At 35.7% G+C, this 27,780-nt stretch overlaps 1 protein-coding gene across 1 annotated transcript in view; it reads right to left on the minus strand.

Annotated features, from left to right (window-relative positions):
* Positions 1-12,874: 12,874 nt before the first annotated feature.
* The window catches only part of CCDC102B (coiled-coil domain containing 102B), a 164,265-nt gene continuing 149,359 nt past the window's right edge, over positions 12,875-27,780 (minus strand). The window contains exon 5 of the mRNA XM_086609237.1: positions 12,875-12,964. Within this exon, the coding sequence (XP_086465363.1) occupies positions 12,875-12,964 (90 nt within the window). The remainder of the gene's footprint in view (positions 12,965-27,780) is intronic.

Consider the following 27,780-nt stretch of genomic DNA (forward strand, 5'->3'; position numbering starts at 1 on the left):
TTCTCTAATTTTTTCTCCCCTTTGATCATTTTTCTTCAAATCTGTGTGACTTGAGGAAGAAAAGCAGGACACTTGAATATTTTCCTTGAATAATAAGCAAGGAAGATATATTGCCATGCAATTTGGTTCTCTCATTTTCTATGTATTTTTATATTTTTGAAAGAAGTTGCTATAGAACTTCATAACCAAACCTATCATAGTTCAATTTTTTTTTTGGTAACCAATGTCAAACCTGATTATAAGCATGTAGTAAAGAAAAAAATTCTATTTTAGGTATGTGCTTCTACCCTCCACATACATGCACTGTTGTTCTAAAGGTTGTGTTCCACATTTCTTGTTGATGGAAGCTTTCCATGAGTAAGAACAGAGGCTGACAGGAGTTTTGTGAATATAACAGGTATAGATCTTTCTTTACATTCAGACACAGATGCATTCACCTAACCTTCTGTGGTTCATCAAGCCTTTTGGTATCAGTGCCTTAAATTATGCTAAATGCATTCAATCTCCAGGATTGCATGGTACACGCTGAGTGCTGGAAAAGGAGATGAACCAATCTGTTGTATATTTCAAATATATTTGTATCTCTAGCAAGCCCTTAATTCTTTCTTACTAAAAAAAAAAAAAAAAAATTTATTCTGGCCTGAAGTGTTACAGTGCTATGTCTCTTGATTTAATAGATTATTCCCTCTTTGGAATGTCTGCTTTCTTAGTCTCATGGCTTTGGCCAGGTGGCTTTGATGCATGTCAGAAGACGATTGCATTCCAGTACCACTTTCTTAAGATCTGCATTTGCATGCAAAAATTCTTATTTGCTTTTTAAATTCAATATAAATATATTATAAAAATAATTTTCAGTGAAAGGTTTAAGTCAACAATAGTCCTAAATCTAAATGTTTAGGACAGAGAATATGGAATTACTAGCTTAAAAAAGCCATTCAAACAGTGGACTACACACCAATATTCCCATTCAGCAAAAAATGCCTGTCACATTTTCTCCTGGACATAAAGCTTTCCCTTTTGTGTTGTATCTTTCTGTGCTTGAATAAGACGTGCGTTAACTAAAATTAGTGGAGTATTTTAATATTAAACCCCCAAGATTTTCTAGTTTGCTTTTCCTAAATGCACAAAAGCTTTCATAATGTGTGATCATGCTGTACATGTCTTACATAGCCTCCAAATCAACACACTGCATTAACCTGATGCACTTAAAATAATGGCTTAGATGGTTACTGCATCAAGGCCTAATTAGAAACTAAGAAGAATCTTTCATTTTAAAACACTATAGGGCTAATTTGCTTCTAGCCAAATCAATTAAATATACCCACTCAACAGCGCTTCAGCAAACTATACTGTAAAAATAAAAATATTTAGTAAGAAAATACTATTTTTTGAGCTGTAGCATCTGCTTTTTGCTGTCTGAAAATTTGTTAGGAGTTAAAAATTAAGCTTTCTTTTCCTTGTCCCTCCCATGGGGAACTGTCTAAAGAAAATGGTTAAATCTTCAGCAGTCAAATATATCTTTTCTTATGGGTGAAATGTTTTACTATGGGAAGTCAGGCCTGAAGAAATGGCAATTAAAGAGGACTTTGAGTTATACTGTGCATTAGGTCTAAAGCAAAATGAAGCAATAATTTTCTCTTTAGGATCAGCTTCAAAAGAGTGATACGCGTAGCAGTAAAAGGGTTTTTTCCACATCCTAGTGACAGTAGTCTTTAGTCAGCCTTTTTCATGCGACCTTTACACCATTCTTAATGTTAATGTTTAGAAATCAGCATACATAGAGACATAGCAAAGTGTAACAGGCTTAGCCAGAAGCTGTTGGTTTTGGTTTGTTTTTTTCTTTTTTTTCTCTACCATCCTGAATTCTTCTCTCTTTCTTTCAGAGTCTGAGCACTCTATTTAAGAATTTGAAATGTATTTCTTGCCATTTAGTTGCAACATGCAAGGTCTTGATAGCTGTTATTTCTAAAGTTATTTTTCACTTTCGAATAATGTAGTACTTATTTATAAAGAAAAATAAAGTTTTCTAGTATTACACATGGAACTGTAGCTACACAGTCACTTTTAATAATTCATTATTTGTTTCAAAGAATTGTTTTTCTAAAATGAAATATATTGAAACATTTAGAATAGAAAACATGAATGTTATTGACTTTAAAAACGGAAGATCTTTCTGCATGACTCAGATTTGTTTGCAAATAAATACCTAATAATACAATAAAAATACAGAAAAACTTCAGGTTTTTAGAAAAAAAAAAAACACACATGGAAAATTGAATCTGACTTCCCTGTCTACATACGGTTGTTTCAGGTTTTACGTGGACACAAAGGCAGCATAGGGCTTTTAGAATCCAAGAACTACAATTTCAGAATCCAAAATATAAAGTTTTGAAACAATAAACTTCATCTTACTGAGACAGTTAAGAGGATTGAAGCATAACGTTTGTGCTTCTATATATGCAAGCAAGGTGAACAAAGGAAAGAATGGAAAAAGTTCATAGCTAAAATATATCTTCATTATGACTTTTGTGTCAGTGTCGTATCCAATTATCCATGGATTTTTTTTCCCTGAAAAGTCTAGAGTGATCTTCAATTAAAAAGGACTGTGAAAGTGAAGTGTCCTTAAAAAGATGTTTTCAGCTCTATGGACAGCATTTTCAGAGTAAGATAAAGAACTACAGAGCAGTTAAATTTATAGATTCCAGTTATATTTTTCAACCACATAAATTTTTAAACATATTTAAAATATACAAGACTTCCAATAGCCATTCAACTCATAAGGTTCCCCTTTTCCTTGAATCCATTAAGACACTCATCCAACATATAGTTAAAGACATATCTTCTATTTTCCCTCTGATATAGGTTGGAATGCAGTTTGATGCAAACTGTGAGAATTTTAGTGGTTTGAATTAATAAAAATGGAACATTTAATCCATTATCATTGAAGATCATGGTGATTTTCAGCTTTTAGCTCCCAGCTACCTGGAACCCGTCCAGTTATAAATCTAGTACTCATTCTCATTGAAGGGAGTCCTGTTTATGTTTAAAAAACATTCCTGCATTTTCTCATACATATTTTTTTGGTCTTAACCCAAAATATGTAAAAAAGTGTGCCTATGACAATCACAAATGAAGAAAAGCAACAGTAGCAGATTTACAGAGCTAGCGAGCAATAAAGTGCTCTTTTTAATCTTACTACATTTCCAGCTTAACTTGTGTTTCTTTTCATTATTTTTTTAAAACGAATATAGACGTGTCATGGCAAACAAACAATAAATTTTGATACTAGGAATTTACAGAAGGTTTAAAGATTTCATATTTTCCCTTAATATATCCGTAACACTCAGCCTCTTTCATATTCAGAATTTTCTGATTTGATGCTGGTTTTTGCATATTACACAATTCGAGGTTTGAATAACGAGATAAAGCAAAGGCAGTACTGTGAACCACAATGCAGTAAAACCAAAAGGTTGACACTGTGTCTTTTGATGGAAGAATGTGCGAGTGGTACCTAATATTTCTAAAAAAGAAGTTCCAGATACTACTTGCTGATGATAGCAAATTGCACCTTAGGCTTCTTTGGACTGGACACAGTACATCTGTGTAGATCTACTACTGTAGATGTACTGCGTAGATTTTATCAATTTGTAGAATTTTATTGATTGATTTTATCAATTTTATCAATTTGTAGAATTGATAAAACTACTGTGAGCATCTTTGCACCTTGTGAAAAATTTGAGAAAAAAAATCTAAAATTAGATTAAAAAATAACATTTACATTAAAAAATAAAGAAAAATTAAAAGTTAGAGATTAAAAAATTAAAAAGAAAACAGGACTGTGCAACATGATTACCTCCATGGCTACATAGAACATATAAAAAATTTTACAAGTAGATATGCCTGAACTGTCTTTTATAGATAGAAAAGGGTCCAAAATCTTGATTCATAAGAAATAAACCAAGACAGTTAAAATATATACCAGAGTACTGGCACATAGTTGAGCATAAAAGAGACAGTATGAGTTAATGCACACTAAAATTACAATTTCGTCACACACAGGAATGTTTTTTAATTTAACTGTGCAGGAAAATAATTATTTGTAGAATTTTACAATTTGTTAAAATCAGTATATTAAAATTCGATTGCAGAGTCTGCAGAGTCTGCAAAGTCTTTTTATGAGAAAAGCAAAAGCACGAGTAGAGTAACTTTGCAGTGAGCAGAGAAAAGTTCAAAAAGCTCAAGTGCTCTTATTTACATGATAAAAAGCTGAGAAAAAGATCAAAGGCAGAAAGTGATGGAGAGGAGCAAGAGGAAGAGTTCACAATTACAATGCTTATTAAGTAAAGTTGCTTGTTTAGGTTTGGTTTGGTTTTGTCTATATTCGATAACCAAATGCTGTGAAACTGAAACTCTTGAGATGTTTATATGGTAATTTTGGACAGATTCCTTCGACTATCCAGAAGCCTGTGTTGTTCCATGCAGAGTATTTAAAAAGGATTGTGATAACTGATTTTCCAGTTTGTCAGCCAGACTGGGGAAAAAGTATCTCAAAGTGAAAAAAAAGAAATATGTAGCCTTTCAATAAAAGTTGAAAAAAAATTCATAATGTTATTAAACATTATATTTTTGTTCATCTTAAAGCTCAGTAGTTTGATACACTTAGAAGAAAGAAAAACAAATGAAAGGTAAGGTTCATAAATCACTTGTAATTACTTTTGTTTCAAATCTCAGCAGTTAAAGTAGTCAACCAGGGTGCAAGAAAAACAAACAAACAAATAACCAAAACACAAGAAGAAAACTGATGCTAGCTCTCTCCAAGTGGATTTTTCTGTTTTTTAGTGGAGTGCCTTTATGCCACAGCTACTGAGCAATACTTACCAAGATAATGACATTATAAAAAGAGTTTTCCTCAATTATTCTTTCTGGATCTATTCCACTTTGAATAAAATATGTATTTCTTAAGCATTAGACATATCTCTCATGAGAGAACATTTGTAGCTATGTAAGTGCAGAGAAAAACAAGATTTTATCTAGCATACCTATGTCAAGGTTGAATGAAAGTGCTGGAAACGTCTGAAGCTCTAGGAAAAGTAACCCATCACATAATATAAGCTTTCCTTCAACCTATACATGGTAACTCATAAGTTATATAAAGTGACTGTATTTTTTTAATGGAACAGAAACCCATAGCATGTTGGGGTTTTTTTTGAAACAGTTATAATTTGCCAGTAATAAACTAGGTACATTTTTTCTATGGTTGTTGATCAAGTTGTGTCATTTTAGTACTCTTGATTTTTCATTGCTAATTAGTGTAAGAACGACAGTATTGGAAATAGCTCTTGTTAACCACAGAGAAGAATTATTACCACTTTCAAACAGTTCACTATACTGCAGTACAGCCAGGGTGTTGTGGGATAATTCATGTAGCCTAAAAAGAGTTGATACAATGATTTACAAGAGATCACAACAATTGAATAATGGTAGCACAGATCTGTTTAATTAAGACTAAGGGGTAAGTTGACTCTAACTTATGTTTTATCCACTGCTCAGATTACTCCGGAAAGAAATGTTTTACTATCAGAGTAAAGACACTTGTATTTGGTTTATGTGGCAAGGTTTTGGTAAATGGGAAGGGGCTGCAAGCTTCTGTGAGAAGACACTAGAAGCTGCCTCCATGTCAGACAGAGCCAATTCCAGACAGCTCCTAAACGGATCTGCCACTGGCCAAAGCTGAGCTCATCAGTGATGCTGGTGACTCCTCTGTGATAACATATTTAAGAAAGGTTAAAAATGCTGCACAGCAGCTGTGAGAGAGAGGAGTGAGAAAAATGTGGGAGAAACAGCCCTGCAGACACTATGGCCAGAAAAGAAAGAGAGGTAGGAGGTGCTCCAGGCACTGAAGGAGAAGTTTCCCTGCAGTCCCTGGAAAGGAATGCAGTGAAGCAGGTTGTCCCCATGCAGCCCATGGAGGACCCCACACTGTAGCAGGAAGACGTGACCTAAAGGAAGCTGCAGCCCCTGGGGAGGAGCCCACGCAGGAGCCGGTTTTCTGTCAGGAGCTGCAGCCCATGGAGAATCCATGCTGAAGCAGTCCATTCCTGAAGGATTGTACACCACAGGAAGGATCCATGTTGGAGCAGTTCATGAAGGGCTGTATCCTGTGGGAGGGACCTCATGCTGCAACAAGGGAACAATGTGAGGAGGAAGGAGTGGCAGAGAGGAGCTGTTATAGACTGGCCACAACTCCCATGCTCCATCCACCTGTGAGGCTCAAAGGGAGGAAGTAGAGGAGTCAGAAATGAAGGAGTGAAGTTGAGCCTGGAGAGAAGGTGGGAGTGGGAGGAAGGTGTTTTCAGTTTTGTTTTTTTGTTTCTCACTATCCTGCTCTGTTATTAATTAGCAATAAATTAAACTTCCACAAATAAATTCTGTTTTGCCCATGACAGTTACTGGTAAGCAACCTCCTCGTCCTTATCTTGATCCTTGAGCTCTTTCATCTTATTTTCTCTCTCCCCTGTAGAGGAGGGGGAGTGGGAGCAGCTTGGGGGGCACATGGCAGCCGGCCATGGTTAACTCACTGCAAAAAGAGAATCTGATCAACGCTTATTTATGCCTAATTACATGTAAACTTTCATAAGACATTTAAGTTGGAAAACAAATTATTGTTCCATTAAATGTCATAGAAGGTTTTAGACTTCCTATTCCACTCAATATGATTTTTAACACTATATCTAACAATACATAGTAAAAGCAAAATAAAATGCTGAATTAACATGCAACAAGGAAGGAAAAATACGTGATTAATCATATAATGTCAAAAAACTTTTGGAATTAATTTTCTTCTTTTGTTTTTAAAGATGAATGTTTCAAAATACATGTTTAAGTTATGTCAAAAGACATTAAAGATACTTTGTTTCTTTGTTTTGGCTTTTAAGGGCAGAGTCTCAAAGTTTGAGGTTCTTCCTTCTGATTTATTTTCTCAGAGAATTACCATGGCGCTAACTACTGCACACATTTTCTATTTTTTTTATTTTTTTTTTCTCTTTTCAGAGACTTCTGTGGTTTCATTGAGCTCTAATCAATGCCAACAGGACATTAGGGAACAACTACAGTGGCCTTTAGAAATATGCTGCCATTTCAAAACTCTCAAAGCTGTGCCTCTTAAATTCTGTTTGTGGATACCAATAAATGTGTAATGAGAAGCTATGTAGAACATTGGCTGTTGAATCCATTTGTATTTTTATTGATTATCTGACTGGAAGAAAAGTGTTCATTTATTAACAGAAATACAGTCTATTGTATGTGTACCATAGTAATGAGATTAGCAAATCCATTTTCATCTCATGTGTTCACTGATTGATGGTATGCTAATACTTCTTCATTTTAGACTCTCTTACAAAGAAAAGCTCCAAAGCTTAAATGATAAGTAGCATGGCTTTGTTTGTCCTTTTCTTATCTGCATTTTCTTCCTTTCAAATGTTAATAACCTTTAGAATTATTTTATCCAATTTTAGCATAAGCAGTCATTCATGGCCCTTTTCTAATCATGATCAATTGGCTCCTGAAACGGCATTGCCTGGAAAATTCTCTATTCATGATTAAACCAGGCATTTGAATCATATTTGCAGTCTAACATAGTTATATTTGTGGAACATATTGAGAATATCCCTTGAAATTAGCGTTTGATTTTTAGATCATTTTGATTTTGTTGTGATTTAACTCATCCGGCAACTAAATGCCACGCAACCACTTGCTCACCCTCCCCCACTCCCAGGGAATAAGGAAGAGAATTAAAAGGAAAAGGGAAGCAGACCCATGGGTTGAAATTAGTACAATTTAATAAAAAAATATATAAACCTGAAAGTAATAATGATAACTTAATAATATATTAATATTATATTAATATATAATTATAATAATACATACAAACAAGTGATTCACAGTGTAATTGCTCACCACCCGGTGATCAACCCCTATCCCATCCCGGAAAATGATTCTGAAACAGAGAAGTCCCAACATCACAATCCTGGATAATCAAGAGGCCCGAAAAGAGAGTGAGAGTGAGACAGAACCGAGAGATCGAGAGTCTGAGAGAGAGCCCTCGGAACAGAATTCCTGGAAGAGCGAGAGCTTCTTCCCGGTCTACCCTCATCTATACACTGAGCATGACATTGCATGATATGGAACGGCCAAGCATGGAATATTCCATTGGCCAATTTGGCCGTCGATCCTAAACCTAAATTGAAATCAAAAGGGAGTTGTGGGCCCTTTGTCCCGGCCATGCTCCCCCCAGCCTGTTGTGCTCCTGTACACTGACAAAACCATGGGAAGTTGAAAGGTCCTTGATGTCTCAGTACCAACGATAAACATAAGTGTGCAAAACCAGGACAATTTAGATTGTACAAATGTATGAATACGCCTTTTTGATTTCAATTGAATAAAATTGCTTGCCTTCTGTCCTGGTTTTGACTGGGACACAGTTGGTGCTTCTTTTTAGCAGCTAGAAGAGCTCTGTGTTTTGGTTTTAGTCTGAGATTTGTTATGAGAAGAATGCTGATAGTGCACTGATGTTTATAGTTGGCACTAAGACCTCCGGGACTTTTCAGCTTCCCGTGTTCTTGCCAGTGTGCAGGAGCACAACAGGCAGGGGGGGAGTATGGCCGAGACAAAGGGTCTCTAATTCCCCTTATGATTCAAACTTAGATTTAGGATTGAGGGCTGTCAATGGAGTATTTCATATCATGGAACATCAATCCCAGTGTAGAGAAGAGAGTGGACCATAAAAAAAGGCTTTTGAGTCTTCCTGGACTCTCTCTGGATGGCTGTCTCTGGGATGGTCGGAGTGCTACCCCACTCTCGCTCTTTTTTTTTTGGGGCCTCTTGCTAATCTGGGACTACAGTGTCAGGACTTACCTGTTTCAGGCTCATTAACTAGGACAGGACAGGCGCTGGTCACCGGGTGGTGACCAATTACACTATGCATCACTTGTTTGTAGATATTATTATTAATATTATTGATTTCTATTCATATATTATTAAATTGTTCTTATCTCCACCTACGAATCTCCTTCCCTTTTCCCCTTTAATTCTCTTCTCCATTCCCTGGGGGTGGGGGAAGGTGAGCAAGCGGCTATGTGGCATTTAGTTGCCAGCCAAGCTAAAACACGAACACCTTCTTCCTGAAGTCATGTGATAAAAGGTCTGTAATGGTAAAAGGCATCCAAAGAATCTTTGCAGTTCCTGAGAAATAATAACTTACAGGTATATTTTTAATTTAATATCGGAGGATATTCTCCTCTTAAAGTGACGAAAATAGACTTGGGTTACTTTGAGATAACCCTTCAATTGTAAGGTGTAGGTGTGGAAGTCATGGAGACAGTAGGACTTGGCGAATAAAAGGCTAGAGATTTCAGCAGGAAAAAGTAAGAAGTTTTAATTAAACTCTGATAGCTTCCACCCTACTGGAGGCAAAGTTCAGGATCAGTCATATTCTCTTCACATTTATTCTCTACTGTTTATCAAGTGAACACTGCAATAAGAACACATTGTTTTGGCATATATCTTGAAAAGTATTCACAAAAGTACTGCAGAGGGAGATTGAGACATATCTCAGAAAGGTAGCACTTTATTTAGGAAAGAGGAAGTATAACACAGTGTTAACCATGGTATCCCTATCAACTACTAGATGACCACCAGACCACATTAACAATTCTTTTCTATCTTTCTGCATTTGTACCAATATTAAATAATATACACATTATTGATATTAAACAAGGTTTAATGAAACTTGCCATTTGTGAAAATTATTTGTGGGTCTTTCTATCACTATGTTTATAATCAGTTTTTAAAACTGAGTCACATAAAACATCCATGTTATTTATCGTCTTAAAAAGCAAAACAAGAAAGACTAGATTTTGTGAAGTTTTTCTAGAGAAAATCCACTTCTTTAGACACCACTCATCTCAAGAGATGAAAAACAGCTCAATGCTTTGCAACCAGGTTTAGGGTTAGTAGTTTTCCTGACTTTCCCATATTTATCCTCAGCAACCTTGAGCAAGTCATTCTTTTTCTGCACAAATCTGAGTGTATTAACTGCCCATGAGTAAAACGTGAAGAGGAATGGATAGGAATACGGGTATGTAGCAAATATTATAGATGTATATTCAAGATCATAAGACATTCTAGTGTTATGATGAAAAGGTCATAAATTAACATTTTCTGACATTCTCAACTGCAGTCAGGGCAATCATGTATCATCTTATTTTGGCTTACTTTCAAGTGACTAATCTATGGGTTCACAGAGATCTCTGAAATTGTCTGCATGTAGTTGCTGAAATAAATATTTTATATACTTAATGAAGTAGCTGAGTTTTCTCTTACTCAGGGAATAGGGAGAAATTATGAAAAATGAAAGCATCTTGTGTGATCTATCACAGTCAAGCAACAAAACTTAAATGGCACTATTAAGAAGAGGGCACTTGGAAGTAAAAATATGATCAATAAAATGCTTACAAAGAAGTTTGTGGGATAAAGTTGAGTATTAACTACCTCTTAAGAAACTGTAATCTCCTCAAGAGACATTGTACTGATATTCTGAAATATAAATTTTAAAATGAGAATCATCTGATGATCTATTTGTTGCCACCATGACCTTTGGATTAGCCAGGTATAGCACACCTGCAGGGTATTACAATACAATGAACATGTACTAAAGGTTTGTATGGTAGAGCAAGACAGAGCAGCAGAAACTAGCTTCTAGCTGTTGATTTCAATCAATATCCATGTTACATTACCAAGCCGCCAGCACAGAAATGTTCTCCAACAGCAATCAAACATTATCTGTTTTTCTTACTCATTTGGAGATTCAGAGGGGGAAAGACAGAATCCTAGTTTCCCCAGTAATTCATAAAATTATTCAACTTGATTAAGTTGTTGTGTGGCATTACTGTATTTTCAAGTGCTTCAGCGTAACACTGTTACAGTGTTTGAAAATCAATAATTATGCACTTTCCATTTCTATTGCGCACACTGACATTTTCAACATGTCTATGCTGCACACTAGGGTGTCAGGAAGATGCCAGCATTGGAAAAGCAGATGCAGTTTTAGAGAAAGTCAGTGTGTCATTTCACAATGCATGGAACAAGGCCAGAATTCTTTTGTTTAATATAAAACCTTGAATTATGAATCTTATTTTATTGTCTTTTCCTATGATTTTTTAATGTTTAAACTTCATTTGAAAATAAATTTTCTCACAGTATCTCTGTACCTTGTTGACAAACTTGTGTATCAACTACTGGCAACAGAGAAAGACAGCATCCCTTCACCATGCATCACATCATGCATAGTGCATAGTGTATCCTGAGAGGTAATGGCTGGGATTAGGTCAGCATTTGTAAACATGAAAGAAAGTTAAGAACATAGGAAGGCAGTCAAAACACAGATCCTTCTATTTTAGCATCCCATCTCCAGCAGTGGCCAAAAGCCACTGCTGTGAGGAAAGACCATAAGATTAGGTAGAACTTGCTGGCTGATCCCAGCCTTCAACCATTTGCATCTCTGGGAATTCCTGGGCAAAACATGATTCCTATGTAATTAATAATCTTAAATGTTTTCCATTCATGAGCTTGACCAAACTGCACATGAATCTAAGCAAATTGCAAATATACACACAGTCTTCACAAAGCCTTCTACAGCACAGTTACCAGCTGAGGAAATAATTGCTTCTTTTTGTATGGTCTTAGGTAAATTACAAGAGAAATCAAGAGGGGATCACACAGTATCTGCAGCACACTTAGAATGAGAATGGAGCATATTAGGGGAAGGAGAAATATTGTTGGATTTAAATACAACTACAATTCTCTTAGAAGTGTTCAGTTTATAGAGACATAAGGTATGAATCAAACACATTGCTGAACAATTAAAGCAAATTCACAGACTCTCTGTGAAACAGAGTCTGCATATACTCATTAAAAACTATATATGGCAAAGAGCAATCCATTATGATTTCTGTCTGACTTGATGGCTGAAAGTTGCTGGTATTTTAATTACTCATGAGTTTTCTAAAATTCTTAAAATCTCTTTTTGCAATTTATCTTAATACATTCATGTTACTTTGTATGTGATATTTACAATTTTTCAATGGACAATTAATAAACTCAAATTTAAACAGAAATGTGATATATGCATTAAGATAAACTTGAGATTCATTATTTCTGTGTATATTATGTCTTCAGTATAAGAAACAAAGAGAAATAGTATTTTTTCAATCTAAACATATAAGTGAGAATATTAGCACATTTTAAATAAAAGAACTTCTCTTCCTTAAATATTACGATTTTTAAAGTGAAAGAAAGGTGTAATATGCATGTCACCCTGATAGAACTGGAGAAACTGAGAAACAGAGTTATTTACCCATTGCTGTATGGGGGAAAAAAAAAAAAAAAAAAAAAAGAGGAGTAAAGTAAGAAAAAAACATTCAAATAATTGATTTCTATTACAGACTCATTGTCTTCCCAGGACCTCTCTCTTATGGTATTTACATTCTAATTTATTTTTTCCCAAAGATAAACTATGGGTCATGTTAAAGTCCACCTTTTCCTTTAGAAGAGAGCAATTAAGACAACTGTAAAAGGACAAAAAACTGCCAAAAAAATTCTAAGTTGGTACACACTGACACTAGCATATTTTCCTTGGTTCTTATAAAAAATTTTTGGAATATATGCACACAATGCATACAATGTTCCTATATATGTCTGACATGCACTTTTTCAATGAAATTTTCCTGTAAGTCTTCACAAAGAGTGTAGGTTCTTTATCCCTCCTTTTTACTGTTAGCCTTATTGCTGCAGGGCTGTTTGATGATCTTCTGCATCTTTACTCACTGTCTTGGTAGAATCTCCAGCAACATACAAGGAATTTTGTCTGGTCCCAAATCCTGAGTTCACTTTCTTCTGTCTCTTTACTCTGAAATGAAATTTTTAAAAAAGTATGACCACAACACTAATCAGAAAAGTTTAAAACAGTTGCAGATGAGATTCCTTCTCAGAAAAAAGTTTCAGTAGGAGTCAGCAGAATTTAAATGAGACTATTTTTCAGTATTGTTAACTTTACAGTACATATTGGATACTTTTTCAACTGATTCCTTATAAAGAAGAAAAAAGTATAGGGTTTCAGAGCAATTTTCAGAGTGAGAAGCAGGCCACACTCGCTTCCTTCACTCCTGATGACTAGGAACTATTATTTCTCGATTGACCATTCTGAACTGCAGTACTACTGCTATTCAAAGTACATTTACAATACTTACCTATAACTCATGAGTCTTTTTATTGGAAGAAGGGAAAGCGAAGAATAGTGAAAGAGATCAAAGATATCTCAGACCTCTCATTTGATAGAATTCTAGCCACTAGTCCAGCATAATGTCTTCTTATTACATTAATGGCAATAGGGAGAGATTGTTTACAAAAACATTGCCGTTGTAAAGATTATCATTAAAAAAAATAACTCTAAAACCTATATTATATACCTTGGTTTGATAAATCACATTTCAGTAACTGTGCAACAGAACAAGAGCATTCACTCAAGTTGGGCACCAGCAACACGCTATTATGCTCTCCAGAATTCAGAGTACAGTGAACAGACACTCTGTAGCTCTGCACAGAACAACACAGGTTGATCCAGATTTATAAGCCCAAGTACTGCCCAAAGTAGCTACACTACAAACCAACCCAATAAAAGCTCATATAAGAGTGAATAAATTCTGGCAGATTGAAACTGTTTCTGTGTATGACTAGTTCTTATCTCATGAATGGTTAATTGAAAATTTCAGTGCTTTAAGCTTAAGGCATACATCTCCAATTCTCTCCATGTCATCTTTACACTTTCAATGAAATCCTATAATAAGTTACAGTGCAACTCCTGTATTTTTTAGATATCTTGAACAGGTTTTCAGATAAAGGAATTCACAAGCCCATTGCTTTAATCTTGACTCTGGGAACCTAAAAATCTTGTGAACAATTTCTGAACAAGTAGTCAAGGAACCTGAGATTTTTTAGTCAACTGTGGCACGCAGTGGTCCCCAGTTACTTCTTCATAACTGTAACCCAGTTCCTGGCAGTGTGAATGGATCAGTCATGCTATGATGCATAAACATCTACTCTAACATGTCTATTATTTGGAAAATAAGTTAGCCCATTATATTCTTAAGAAAAAAACAGCATCACATATCAAAATCACTCTGGGCAAGTAAGCTGACAAAGTGTAAAAGGCTTTCAGCTAGCATAGCGATGTGATTGCTTACAGTGTCACAGATCCCATGATGCTCCTGTCTACTGATGAACGTGCCCACTAATCATTCCAGATACAGACTGATTGCCAAGTCTACATCAGTAAGAATCAATAAGCTGGCAAATTTCTCACCCTGCTGGATATGCAAGACAAGGCTGATCTGAAAATTAGTTGTTGTTACTGAATTTCACTCAAAATTTTTTGACACAGATGGCTGTTTCCTTTTTAATTATTTTAATGATTTCCAATAATAACTTTGCTTTATTAAAAATTCTAGATAAGTTCTATTAACAACTCCTTGTTATTAAAAATACTTGTGTGAATATATCAGTACATCACTCATAGGTTTTTGCTTTTCCATTCATTTTGCTAATTTAAAAAAAGTAATGTAAACCAAAAAAATATTAATGTTAGAACTAGCAACTGAAAGATTTTAAAATTAAATTTAAAGAAAAAAACCTAAAAATATCTGAAAAATATTAGCCATAACTGATGGGAATGGGCTTAAATTACATCTTGTTCCTCTGGCAATAGGCATAGTACTTTTTCAAGATAAATCAGGTTACTTGTTTTTAAAATATTTCTTACTTCAGTGCTTTAGAAATACCTCATCTATTGCTTCTAGATGTAATGTTAGTCTATCTAACATCCATAAAACAGTAAGAGAGTTTCACTCTGACTTCCATTTCATAATCAAATTAATGTAGTTACGCATATAAAGAGCTACTACTAGAATCAGTACATGAATACATGGAATGATAAGCTTTGAATGTTCATATAAAAGCATACATGCTTGCCAGAAATCACTAGCATATTGACAATCTTATTTAAAAGACTAGTCCCAATCCGTAATGAATCACAAAACTTAAAAGTGCCTATTGACAAGCTAATGTACAATAACTTCCTTTCATTCCCACACTGGTTTAAAACAGTCTTCAAGCATCTCCTGTAAGAATGGTTGAGATCACTGCTTTATGGAAGGGAATTTTTGCCAAAGTATGACTGGAGTATGTTATATATATATGCATGTCAAAAGGGTCTGGCTCAATTGCTTTTCTCTGTTTACATAATATACTCAATAATCCTCCTACTTCTGCACTTCAGGGTCTTCAATATGTGTATTCCATTCAACAGCAGTAATGAATGGCCTATATGTGAACACTTATGCAGCCGGTGCCATAAAAATATTAGGGAAATCTTTCCCATTAATAGTCTGCAGCAGCCAATCGCCTTGACAACACCTGGCATCTGGGAAGGGCTGGGGCAAGAAGTTTTTCTTTTTTGTCTCTCAGTCACGTAGAGAAAAGGCACTAAGGAGCAAGGTGAAGTGGGAACCATGTCTGCTTTCAACTGGAGCATGCTGAGGTTCCTCAGGGCAGGCAGGGAAGCAGCTGATTGCACGAGTGCCCATCCTGGTCATGCAAAGCCTGGTCAGCTCTGCAGCTGCTTCTGTTGCTTTAGCCGTCTGTTCAGCCAGCACTGAGAGTGAGTCAAAACCCCTCTGTATGTGGAAGGACTACACAACTGTGTTCCAAACTACTGCCAAACAGGGACTAAAATTGTGGAAAGCCTAATAAAAAAAGTAACATGCAACTGCTCTAGAAAAATTTAAAAAAAAAGATAAAATTAGGTACAAATGAATAACCAAAATAAAAGGCATGGGTTTTAAACTCCAGATAAATGAGCAAAACATTTTTAAGCCATTTCCCTAACAGCAGACAAGCAGAAAACGCTATCAAAGTCAGCTAACAAAAATCATGAAAATGCACAGGCATATAAAAAGGCAGCATACCATATGTCCACCAATATCTAGTACAACAGGAACATTAAGAAAGCCATTAAGACAGTGTCCCCATTGTGCCCAGGTATACAATAACATATGGTACATTTCCTGCTTCACTGTGCATTTCCTTGCTTTTGTTGTTTAGCATCACTAATTTAGAGGTCTATTAATATAGTTTGTGTGTGCATTTCTCTGCAGAATATTTTAAAATTTTTCATTGCTTTTTCAATTTTATTTTTTTTTTTAGTGCAAGTGCACAGTAAGTATTAACATAAGGTAGAATTTTCTCCAAACCTTAATTATATGGGAGAGCTAGATAAAATTATTTTAATGTAGCTACACATGATACTTAAATAATTATTATTGTCTTCTCATTTAAGTCCTCACATAATTTGCTGTATTCGTGTTACAGAGACATTACAAAATTGTTGTTGATTTGAAACAATGAAGACTCCCCAAGGACAGATGAGGGTATATCACAGGAGCATAGATTAGAGGTAAAATAGTGTCATGGTTTGATGGGGCGGGGGAGCGTTCCTGGTGGCAGGAGAGGGGCTTTGCTCCCTGCGACCTCCCCGGTTTTGGAACCGGGTTAGGCTTAGTTCTGGCCACCAGATCGGACTCCCATCCCCCTCAGGGTTGAGCCAATCCGTGCCTCTGCGAATTGCCCTATTTAAGTCAGGACAAAGGAACCGGAAAAGGTGCTTTGCCCAGAAGCGAGGAGAGAAGGGAGGAGGGCACTGCCCCCGCTCCCTGGCTCCCGGCCGGGCAGCTGCCTGTGTCGGGCTGGCGCCACCCACGGAGAATGGCGGCAGCTGAGCCAGCTGGGGAACTCGGGGGCACCCCACTCCCGGGGTGCCCACTGGGCTGAGTTCACCTGGAGAGGACTGAGATCTGAGAGAAACAGCCGCATCGACAGCAGGTCAGTGAGGATGGAGCGGGAGGAGGTGTGCCGGAGCCGAGTTTCCCCTGCGGCTGATGGTGAGATAGCAGGCGGCCCCCCTGCAACCAGGACAGCCTTGGTGGAGCAGAGACCCACTCGCAGCTCGTGGGGAGAAGATGCCTGAGCCTGAGGACGATTGTGTTGGGATGCACGGCAAGGCAGAAAGGCATCTGCAGTCTGCGTGACGACCCACGCCGGAGCGAGTGGCTACAGCTCCCTAAGTACCCGAGACTGTGGTAAAGCCCACACTGGAGCAATCTTTGGGGAAGGATTGTTTCCAGTGGGCTGGACTCACGCTGGAGAAGTTTGTGGATTTTTCCTCGTGGGTAGGGGATCCACTGGAGCAGGGAAAAAGGGTGTAAGAACTCCTCCTCCTTTAAGAAAGAAGCAGCAGTAACAGCACGGAATGAACTGACCTGCACTCCCCCAGTCCCTGCCCCCTGCACCGCTGGGGGGAGGAGGTAGAGCCGGGAGGAAAAGGAAAGGTGGGGGGGGAGGGAAGGAAGGTGTCGGTTTTAAGATCTGGCTTTCTTTCTTTTTATCCTCTCAAGTAACCAGTTTTGTTTCCCTTTGTCCTTTTAAGTCACCGTTAATAAATTGTTTTGCTTTTAAGAAAGCCAAGTCTGTTTTGCCCGGGACCGTGGTTGGTGGGTGCTCCCTCTGTTCTTGTCTCGACCCTCAGTCCCTTTATTATATTTTTCTCCTCTCCACTTTACTGGAGAAGGAGCGACTGTGTGAGTTTTAGTTGCTGGATCAGCCTAAAACCACGACAAATAGTAAGGGACTAATGTAGTAGTGTTAAAGAAAATACAACCAGAAATATAAGGTGACTATAAACTGATAAATGTCCACTTGTACATATGGAGAAGAGAGGGAAACCAGGACATCTGAAGGATTTTTTTCTCCTTCATGGATATTCTCAAAAATCTGAAGATTAAGGAATCTCAGGATTACCAAAACCAAGATGCAGATTGTTTGTGAGATAAGTTGTCTCTTTCTTTGATATTTACAGACTCCATATGCCTCCTAGAAGTGTCGAACTTTTCCCACACTAGCTCAATCCTACCAAGATTCTTATTTGATTTCAGAACTCTCTATGGGAAAAAAAACAACCAACAAACAACAACAACAAATTGTTCTCTTCTCAAAGGAATATTGTTAATTATCTTATCTGCCTTTCTAAAAAATTCATAAACTGTTTAATGAGTTTGATATAGACAATTAAATTAGTGAAAATAAAGAAACGCACCAACTTGTCAAATGCTTGCATCAGAAATGTTTAGATCTAATAACTGATTAGAACAAATAACTAATCTTGAATATTTAGTAAAAGGTGAGAGTTCATTTAATAATAATAAATAATAAACATCAGTATCCAGATCCACAAGGATTTGCCATTTACTCTTTCATCCATGACAGTGGCGCTAAGCAACACTATTTGAAAAATCATGCATAGTTTATTTCCAAGTGTGGATGGAGAAGGAAGAGATCTCTGGTATGAAATCAGAATGAAAAAAGGAAATCGTGACAAGCTTGAGTTAGTATCTTCACTGGTATAAACTATGCCTCAGTTTTAGGCTTTTATTCATGCCTAAAATAATTAATATTCTGAGTGGAATTAAAGGTTCTTGCCTAAATTATAGTAGCATAGATTTATGTCACCTTCTTATTTAATTAAAACACATTTGCCATTTAGCATTAAGGGACTGTTACAGACCATGAGTGAACATAAGGATATTGAATTAGGTTTCATATCTTTACAAGGCAGAAATAGCTTAGACCCTGTGTAAACTCATCCACTATGCAATTCCAATCTCCAAAAATACTATATGAACTCTTAAACAGTATGACTTTTTCTGTAAATGTGTGTCCTTTGAGAGCCACAAGACCCCAAGTCATGGTTTTCTGTACTTCTCATTCAACCATTTTTGCTTCTTTGGGACTCATGTAAAATTAAGCTTTTCGATTTTCATTTTCATTACAAGAAATATTTGTGGTTTGCCATATAAATATATCCCCTTTTAAGGTCAAAATTCTTCTCAGAATGAATTTCCCTAGTACAATTCTGAGTACAGTGTATTTCAATAACTACTACTTAAATTTACGAAACAATTACATGCAATATTTTCCATAGAGTGGAATATGACAAAAATTACAATTTTGAGCAAACTTTTGCTACTGCAAACTAGGAACAACACTTTGCAACTGCACCATCATAGTCGTACAGATCAGAATCTGAAATTAATATTGCTGGAGATCAAATAGTTTGAGTAAGTCACCCAGCAAGCACTTTAAGAATGGCAGAAGATTAACATTACACTGTGGCTACCTGACAGAGAAGGACCCCTTCAAACACTCATTTATAAATTCAGGTCTTGTTAACAGTGTGGTTTTCCAAAAGAAGTATCATTCCCATTTATAATATAACAATTTCACCATTCTGGCACATATTAAGAATAAAGATGACCTTTAAAAATGTCTGGATTTTTTTAAAACTGTTTTTCCTTAATTCTCAGATAATCACATATTTCTGCTCCGTTGACTTTGCATAATAACTTCTTTCTTCAATTCTAATATTTTAGAAGTGTATCATGCCAGGTTATGGCATGATATATCAAATAAAATCATTTTTCTGAAGAAAAGGCTTCCTTTCAATTACATGACAGGAGAAAAAAATCTATCTAATCTCCCCAACAAAATGGACACATCTTGAAATAAATAATTTCAGCTTTTAGAGAACTGACAGCAACTTCCTGGCTTTTCTAGCTTTGGTTTTTAAAATACTCTGAACCAACTGGAATGAACCAGGATATTCATATCATCTGCTGTTACAGTAAAATAATGGAGAAAAGAGTAGACTTTTCACAACTTGATTGAAAATTCTTTTGTTCTATGCCCATTACTATTTATCAGTCTCATTCAGTTGTTCCAACAAATCTGTAATTCTTTATTACAATAAGAGAACAGAAAATGCCCTTGTATTTGAGTATGAAGCATACTTCAGCTCTTTTGCTATTACTAAGCATATATTAAGGCCAAATATAAATTGGTTTCGTCATTATTCTCTATAAATTGTTGTGTTTGACATTCATATTGAAAGCACTTAAAATGTAGATACGTTTAAAAGTAAAAATTGAAAAGGAGATGTCAGAAACATTAAATAGCCATCAACACAGTACAATCAATATTTTCTATTTTTTTTTCATATGGTCAGGTTAAAATAGGAAAAAAACCAAACCTGTGAACTTTTAGCTAAATGACTTATTATTAAACAATCTAAATTCTACCCAGGAAAGCAGATATTATCAGTGGCTATTTTAAGAGTTTTAAGTAGATAGTATAAGACTTATTTGTACAATGTGCTTTACTATATCTTTACAAAGTGTTTTCCGATTTCTGAACACAGGCACAGTTCTTCTAGTCCTACAGAGAAGAAGATATGAATAATATATACACTTTTTTCTGTTTTAAAAAGCGTGATTTGCATGGAGGGTTTTTTTCTGGGCTTTTATTTAATAGCTGAAAAAGAGATAAGAAAGTACACTTGGCACAAGCTCTTTCTCATTCCTTTTTTATACATTAATACATTAAGATTCACTTTTTACAGTAATATTTTCACCTGCATAATCTCCAGGCCAATAAAAAGCATGATCATTTCCCTTCCTAGTAATTACATGGTTGCCAGCTTCAATTTAGTTCCATTTACCCTTTCAGAATTCTTAACTTTTAACAGTTGCTCAACATGCATCTTCATTACTTTCCTCTCATCTCTTCCAGATATGAAAGGTATTCAACTTTGTAGCAGACATTCACTTTCCTCCCCCCCGTCCCCTTATCCACTTCCTATTCTCCATCCAAATTTGTCTTGAAACTAAGTGGGCTATCTTCAGAATCATGTCAGGTAGGTTCTTTGTTGTGTACTGTTTGTGTGAAAACACTAGACTACATTAATATTTAAACTGAAAATTAAGTTCTCTTCAAAGTAAGGAAAAAATCACTTACACTCAACAAAATAAACCACTTAATTCCTAAAAAACCTACTTATCATACTGCAACATGATTCAATATAGTTACAGTCATTGAATGAAAATTATATGAGAGTTCTGGGAAGCACTGGAGAGTTCTGCCATACACTATGTTCTGCCTTGGACCATTGCCCAAAACTCTGTTCATCCTTGACAGTATTGAAGTCTGATATTTCTTGAGCTGGCTGGAGTAGAAACAAATACTGTGCATCACTGCAGCGCTGTGATTACAACCTGTGCAACAGTGACAGGATTTCTTTTAAAACTTGTAAGGCTGAGAGACAGAATGTGAATGCGTACATTACAATTACTTATTCTATTCCCTTCCATTCCTCCCAGCTTCAAATTCTGACATGACAGTAGCTGCTATCTCACAAACTGTTAAAGATAGCATGCAGCTAGAAAATTATCTAACTGGGAGTTTGAACCTCAGCTTTCAAATATCACAAAGCACTAATCTCTGGCTCTATGGTTTGTAAGGTTTTGACTGCTGAAATCATGTGGGAGCTTAAGTGAAAAGCAACAAATGCTGATGGTAATCTGGTGATGTGAAAGTTTTGTTATCTTAGGACCTACCATGTCTGATAAAATAGTACAAGTGCTCTCAGAACCAGTAAATTTATCTTAAGTATGCAAACAGCAGGGGGAAAGCACTGATCCCTAAACGGCAGTAAAGCAGACAACGATAAAAGCAGACAAAGAGTAAAGCAGTTAAAGACAAGAGGTAAAACATGATTAGATAAGATACAGAGCACTCTTCCTTTTTTCACCTTGTCCATTTTTTGTAACAATATTTTACTTATTTGCCAATGTGTTGGAATAACAAATTGACATTTGTGAAATACCATTTCTAGTTTTGCTTTCATGTTGGAAAAAACAATAATGTGTTTTTCTGAATTTTTTGGTAAGAAAAGATGCCTGAAGTTTTCCACATCTCAGTTACATTCATAATGTATCTAATTCTCGATACAGCTTAGAACAAGATGACCTATTATCTACAAACTCCTTTGAAAAGTTTAATTTTAATGTCTGTGACTGTGACAGCTCATGTGACATGAGCTGACTATGTTTCTACTGTCTATTTTTATGGTACTCCTCCAGCATCCAGAATCATTGTATCAAGAATGTCTGCAGATACATTCCTGTTTAGCACTTTCGGGATGCTCTTATTGATCTGTTGCCCAGCAATTCAGACAATCCCCTTTGGAATCAGCCAATACACTCTGCCTGAGTAATCTCTTAAGGTAGATTCACAGTAATGAAGTCCTTAATCGTTTTCTGGACCCTTTATAGACTCCCTCCAGTATACGGAGTGCCCAGAACTAAACCCAGCAGTCCTGATGTGGTCTCACTAGTGCTGAGTAGAGGGAAAGGATCACCTCCCTCTACTTGCTGGCCATGCTCGTCCTACTGTTGCTGATCTTCATTGTCTTGAGGGCATGTCACTGACTCCTAGTCAGCTTGTTGTTCAACAGGATCCCTAGCTCCCTTTCTGCAAAGCTGTTTTCCATACAGTTGGCCCCAAGTTTGCCCTAGTGCAAGGGATTGTTCCTCCTCAAGTGCAAGATTTGGCATTCCTATTTGACCTTTATGAAGTTACTGTCTGCCCATTTCTCCATCTTCTTGAGGTCCCTCTGAATAACAGCACTACTACCTGGTCTGTTAATGATTGTTTTCTGTTTTGTATCATCTGCAAACTTGCTGAGAGTGCACTGTGTCCCATAATACAGATATGTATTGTCTAACTTAATGAAGTTAAACAGTACTAGCCCCAGTATTGACCCCTGGGGTACACCACTAGTGATGGCCCTCCAGTTGGACTTCATTTCACTAACAGCAAATGTTTTAGCCTGACAGTTCAGTTAATTTTCAGTCCAACTCACTGTTCATTTATGTAGTCTGTACTGCATCAGATTGTCTATGAGTATGTTATGAGAGACAGCATTGAAACTATTGCTAATGTCAACATAAAAAATATTCATTGCTCTCCCATAATCCACAAAGCTAGCCATTTCATTGTAGAAGACTATATCAGGTTGATCAGGCATAATTTCCGCTTTATAAATCCATGCTATTTGCTTACAGTTATCTTCTTGTCCTCCACATGCTTGGAAATAGTTCCTAGGGGTTCAAGGTGAGGCTTACTGGTCTGTGGTTTCCCACATCCACCTTCTGTCCCTTTCTGTGCAAAAGGCTGCACAAACCACTGCTCCTATTTGCTGCCTTTGTGCTCTCCTCCTGGCTTCAGCGCTACCTAGTTCTCATATTTGGTCAACAACAGTGTCACATCCAACTTATTCACTGCCCTCAATGATTCTGTAAATCTTATTTATATCCCTCTCAGCTCTCTTTTTTTCAAGTCAGTGAGTCTAAGACTCTTTCACTTGAAAAGCAACCCATCCACCCATTTGACCCAATTAGAAGCTGGAGCATATATGTGGTTTTATTGCATATTTATCCTCAAAAGTAAAAAAAAAACCCAAAAAGAAACAAATGACAAAATCTTTATTTTTCTATTTATGGCATCAAAAAATAATAGAATATTGGACTGAGATGCTATGAAGCTCTTCTGTGACCAGAAACAGAATCCAACTTTTTGTTGTGCTGTTAAACCAGGCATAACTGATTCAATGTATTCTCTTTATTTCCTGAAAATTATGAATCACAGCAGGTGATTTAGAGCGAGTTATCATTCTACTAGGATCAGAAATAACAAAAACAGGTTGAGAAAATTGTCTGCATGGCAGATATTTCTAGATTTTAGGAAATTTTACAGGATCTTGTAGAAGATACAGAATACACATTATCGTAAGAATGTAAATGATGCCACCATAGAATATGCAGAAATCAGAGGCACGTACATTATCTTTGCTAAATTTAAGAAACATAAAAAAAATGAAACCAAAAAAGCTATTCTTTTCTTCATATGTTTCTGAACTCTGTTCATATATTGTGTTGTAGGTGCTGGATTTGATCAAATTTGTGCCAGTATAATTCCATTAACTTCATAAACTGATACAAGAAGAATATCAGAAATATTTGCTGTCAGATTCTAGTAATGGGTGGCTATGTCATTTTGGTAAAGTAAGCAGCTCATCTCCTTCAAGTTATATTAGATGGCAAATTGAGAGTAATATAACGACAGATGAAAAAACAGACAGCTGTTTGTTACAAATACATGTACGTGTATGAGCTAGTTTACCTCAGAATAAGAAAACATAGCATTTAATTATTCCTAAACCTGATGTGAGAATCATTTTTTTTCCCTTGAAAATTGTGAAAGAAGCATCGCCGACAGCTCCACACTGATGTATCTTTAACATTCGATGAGTTATTTTCATGAAACTAACACAAATTAAGAGGATACATAAATCATTTCTGTGGAACAACATTTTTAGTGTTAGTAAGAATTTGTAAGTTTTCTTAAATCTTCCCTCCTTATAACCTGGAAATTCAGAAATAATATACAAATAATATGAATAACCTTAGCTCAACTTTTACTTTACACTCTTTCTGTTTGGCACAACTATCACTTGGGAATTGTTATGGCAAGTGCCACTGTACTAGGAAGGGAAAGAAGTTTCTTAATGACAGTGTGATCTTCAGAATGAAGTACTTAAAGTCCCTCCAAGAAGAACACACTTGCGTTCTACAGGTTTGAGATGCTGTTCGGCTTAAAAGATCTTGAGTCTGGGGGAGGAATATATGCCCAAAATATCCTCCCCTCAACAGACTTCTTAGATTTGAACCTAAGAACTATGAGAACCTTTGAATTCTGTCTTCTCTTTTCTGCTAAGTTTCTAAATTTTGGAACATAGCTGAAGCGTGAAAATGGTAATGAAAAAGTAACTTTGACAAATACTGTACAGGTAATAGTAAAGAAGCACAAGGTTACAAGCAGCAAAAATGCTGACAGGCCCATGAATATCCTTACTTCTGTTCATCTTTTGTAGATAAATATATATGTCTGTGTAAGGCACACCGTAATGGATACAGAAAAAATACATTACTATTTCTCTGTCTAGAAAGGTAGAAGAAAAAAGTGCAGTACTTTGAGTTTGAAATAGGCTCAAGAAACAATTTTGCACATCATCATTCAAGGTCTCTAAAAGAACGAGATGCATCATAGTTGCTCACTGAGATACAGAAAAGAGCTATTCCTTGCCAGCTTCTAATTTGTCTCTCAAAATCAACAAAAACATCTGAACACCTTGTGGGCACATTTACGCAGCTTTTATTAACAGAGTGATCTTTAAAGATGTCAGGCACTTTCAAGCAGGAAGAGAGTATTTCAATTATTTGTGAATTACTAGACATACCTGTACTGTAAAAATAAACTTAAAAAGCAAAGACTATTTTTTCAGCTGCTTTGTATCTTGCTTTTTAACTGCTTTGTTTTTTTATTATCTTCCACTGTAAAATTTCCTATATATATAAACATATGTATTATTGCAGTCTTTCATATATATTTTTCTATGCGATTAGGAAAGTAATCGTATGCATACATCTGATTAAAATCCCATGTAAATCTATATACAAATTTGGTGTGAGTTTTGAACAGATGGCAAGCTGCCCAGTGGAAAATCAAAATTTAAATTTTTTTCCTGTTCTTGATCTAATGTAGAAAAAGAAGAATTTTTAGAATGTTTTATAACTAAAGAAAAGGGAAAAAAAACCCATAACTAGTAATCTTAAGGTGAAAATTTACAAAGAGAGGAGGTTTCTGGAAGAGTTTTTTCCTATCGGTCTTTATGTAGCAGAACAGAACGATTCAAACTGGGTTGTTGCACAAAATCCAGAGAATGTTATCAAAAAAATGTAATAAGAACACCTTGTGGTATAGAAAAAAACTCCAATATAATGAAATTAAGAACATAAATTACTGAAAATTGTAAAAATATGCCTAAGAAGATGATAGTTTCAGGTCAGTGAAGTGACAGTGAGATCAATTCAGTGAGAAGTGATCATCAGACTGTCAATATTTAAAAAAGAAGAAAAAAAGTCATACAGAAATAGCTAACTTCTGACTAGTTACAGACAAGCTGATTCTAAATAATCTGAAGGCAGGACTGGAAGTAGAAAACTTCTAAATTATTCCACTTACAAAACTAATTGCTTTTTTAGATATCCCATTGCTTTTGCAGTGAAAATATATTGCTATCTTCCTTGAAAGAGAAAAAATTTTTATTTATGCTGAATATGAAAAGTGATAAGATAATGTAACAGTGATCTGGAATAGTAAAAAAAAAAAGATGATGTGAACTATTAAAAAAGAAATGGAGATCACAACAGTTATTATGCTACCATATTAATCCAATAAAATGACCACATCTTGAATACTGAATACAATATTTAATGTACCTGAGAAGAAATCACACAAACTAGGAAAAGGTTTGCAGAACAATAAACATGTAAACAAATGTATGAGATGGCTTCCACAGAAGGGATGATTAAACAAAGTTTAGGATGCATATGATTGACTGAACAGGAACACAGGTCTCCAACTCTAACAGCATAGAAAGTAGGGAGCATCAGATGAAACCAGCAAAAGGCAGGTTTGATGCAATAAAGAACAACTTTTATCAGAACACAGTTAAATCTTGAGATCTTTTGTAATACGCTGTTACAAAAGCTTTACTGGGGTTCAGACAGCTATTGAACAATTTAATAGAAGAAAACTCAATATAAGGCTTAAAAGATACCATCTCTGACTGAGGAATCATTGACCTTGATTTTCCTGGAATCTGGTACTGTACTCCAGGGATGTATGTCTACCTGCCTGCTTTGCTCTTTCAGTCTTACATAAATCCCCTTTTTTTCCACCATCAGAAACAAGATACCAGTTTAGAAGGAACTTTGTGTGGTATTTTTCTGCTATATTCCTCAAGCATTAATGAGCATACAGAACAACACTTGAAATTAACATTCTTTTTTCAGACCCATACCTAAGGTTGCATCAGAAGAATTATAAATGGGAAATGCAATCTGCTAGGATGTGGAGGACTTTTTGCTTCAGCTGTTTGTTTCTCCAACTACATTTGAGACATAGTCTTACTGACCAGGGAGAAATTTCAGACTTATACGCATGGGTTTCTATTTAACATGAAATCAGTACCAATGTCTCAATCTTTTGTATTTCAGATCATGAATTCTTTCTGTCCAGTAAAACCCAGTGGTATTTTGTATGTATTATGACTTCAAGGATGAGATAAGTTACAGTTTCTCCTTTGGAAGACATTATAATCTTATATTTCATTGCAATCAATGTTAATTTTCTTGTTAATTTGATGAATTTAAGTAATTCATTTTTTTTTTCCTTTTCGAGATTAAATCTGTCAGAATAACTTCTCCATATTTATCACTTGAGAATTAAAATCCACTAGAATAGTACTGGCCTTCAACAAAGTTGCACCTTGTTAAAATACATAAAACTGGAAACATCACAACTGTCTTGCAACTTTGCTATATATGCTCCAGTTTAATACAAAATAGCTCATTTGGCAAAATTTTTGCAATATTGCTTCTCTAGCGCTGCACTTTCCCATCATCATGTTAGAAGATATTTCATTTTTCATATCATATGAAACCAGCTTTAGTTGCAAGTTTCCTTCTTAAAAAGGGCCATGACACTAGAATATGAAAGTAGACTTTCTAAGTGCTTAAGAAAATAATTAATCATGAAAATGACAGGTTTCCAGGACCTTCTGCAAAGTGCATTATTGCTTACAACTCCCAGCAGTTGGTC

This window comes from Tauraco erythrolophus, chromosome 3 (assembly GCF_009769465.1).
Source record: "Tauraco erythrolophus isolate bTauEry1 chromosome 3, bTauEry1.pri, whole genome shotgun sequence".
In the NCBI taxonomy this organism is placed as follows: domain Eukaryota; kingdom Metazoa; phylum Chordata; class Aves; order Musophagiformes; family Musophagidae; genus Tauraco; species Tauraco erythrolophus.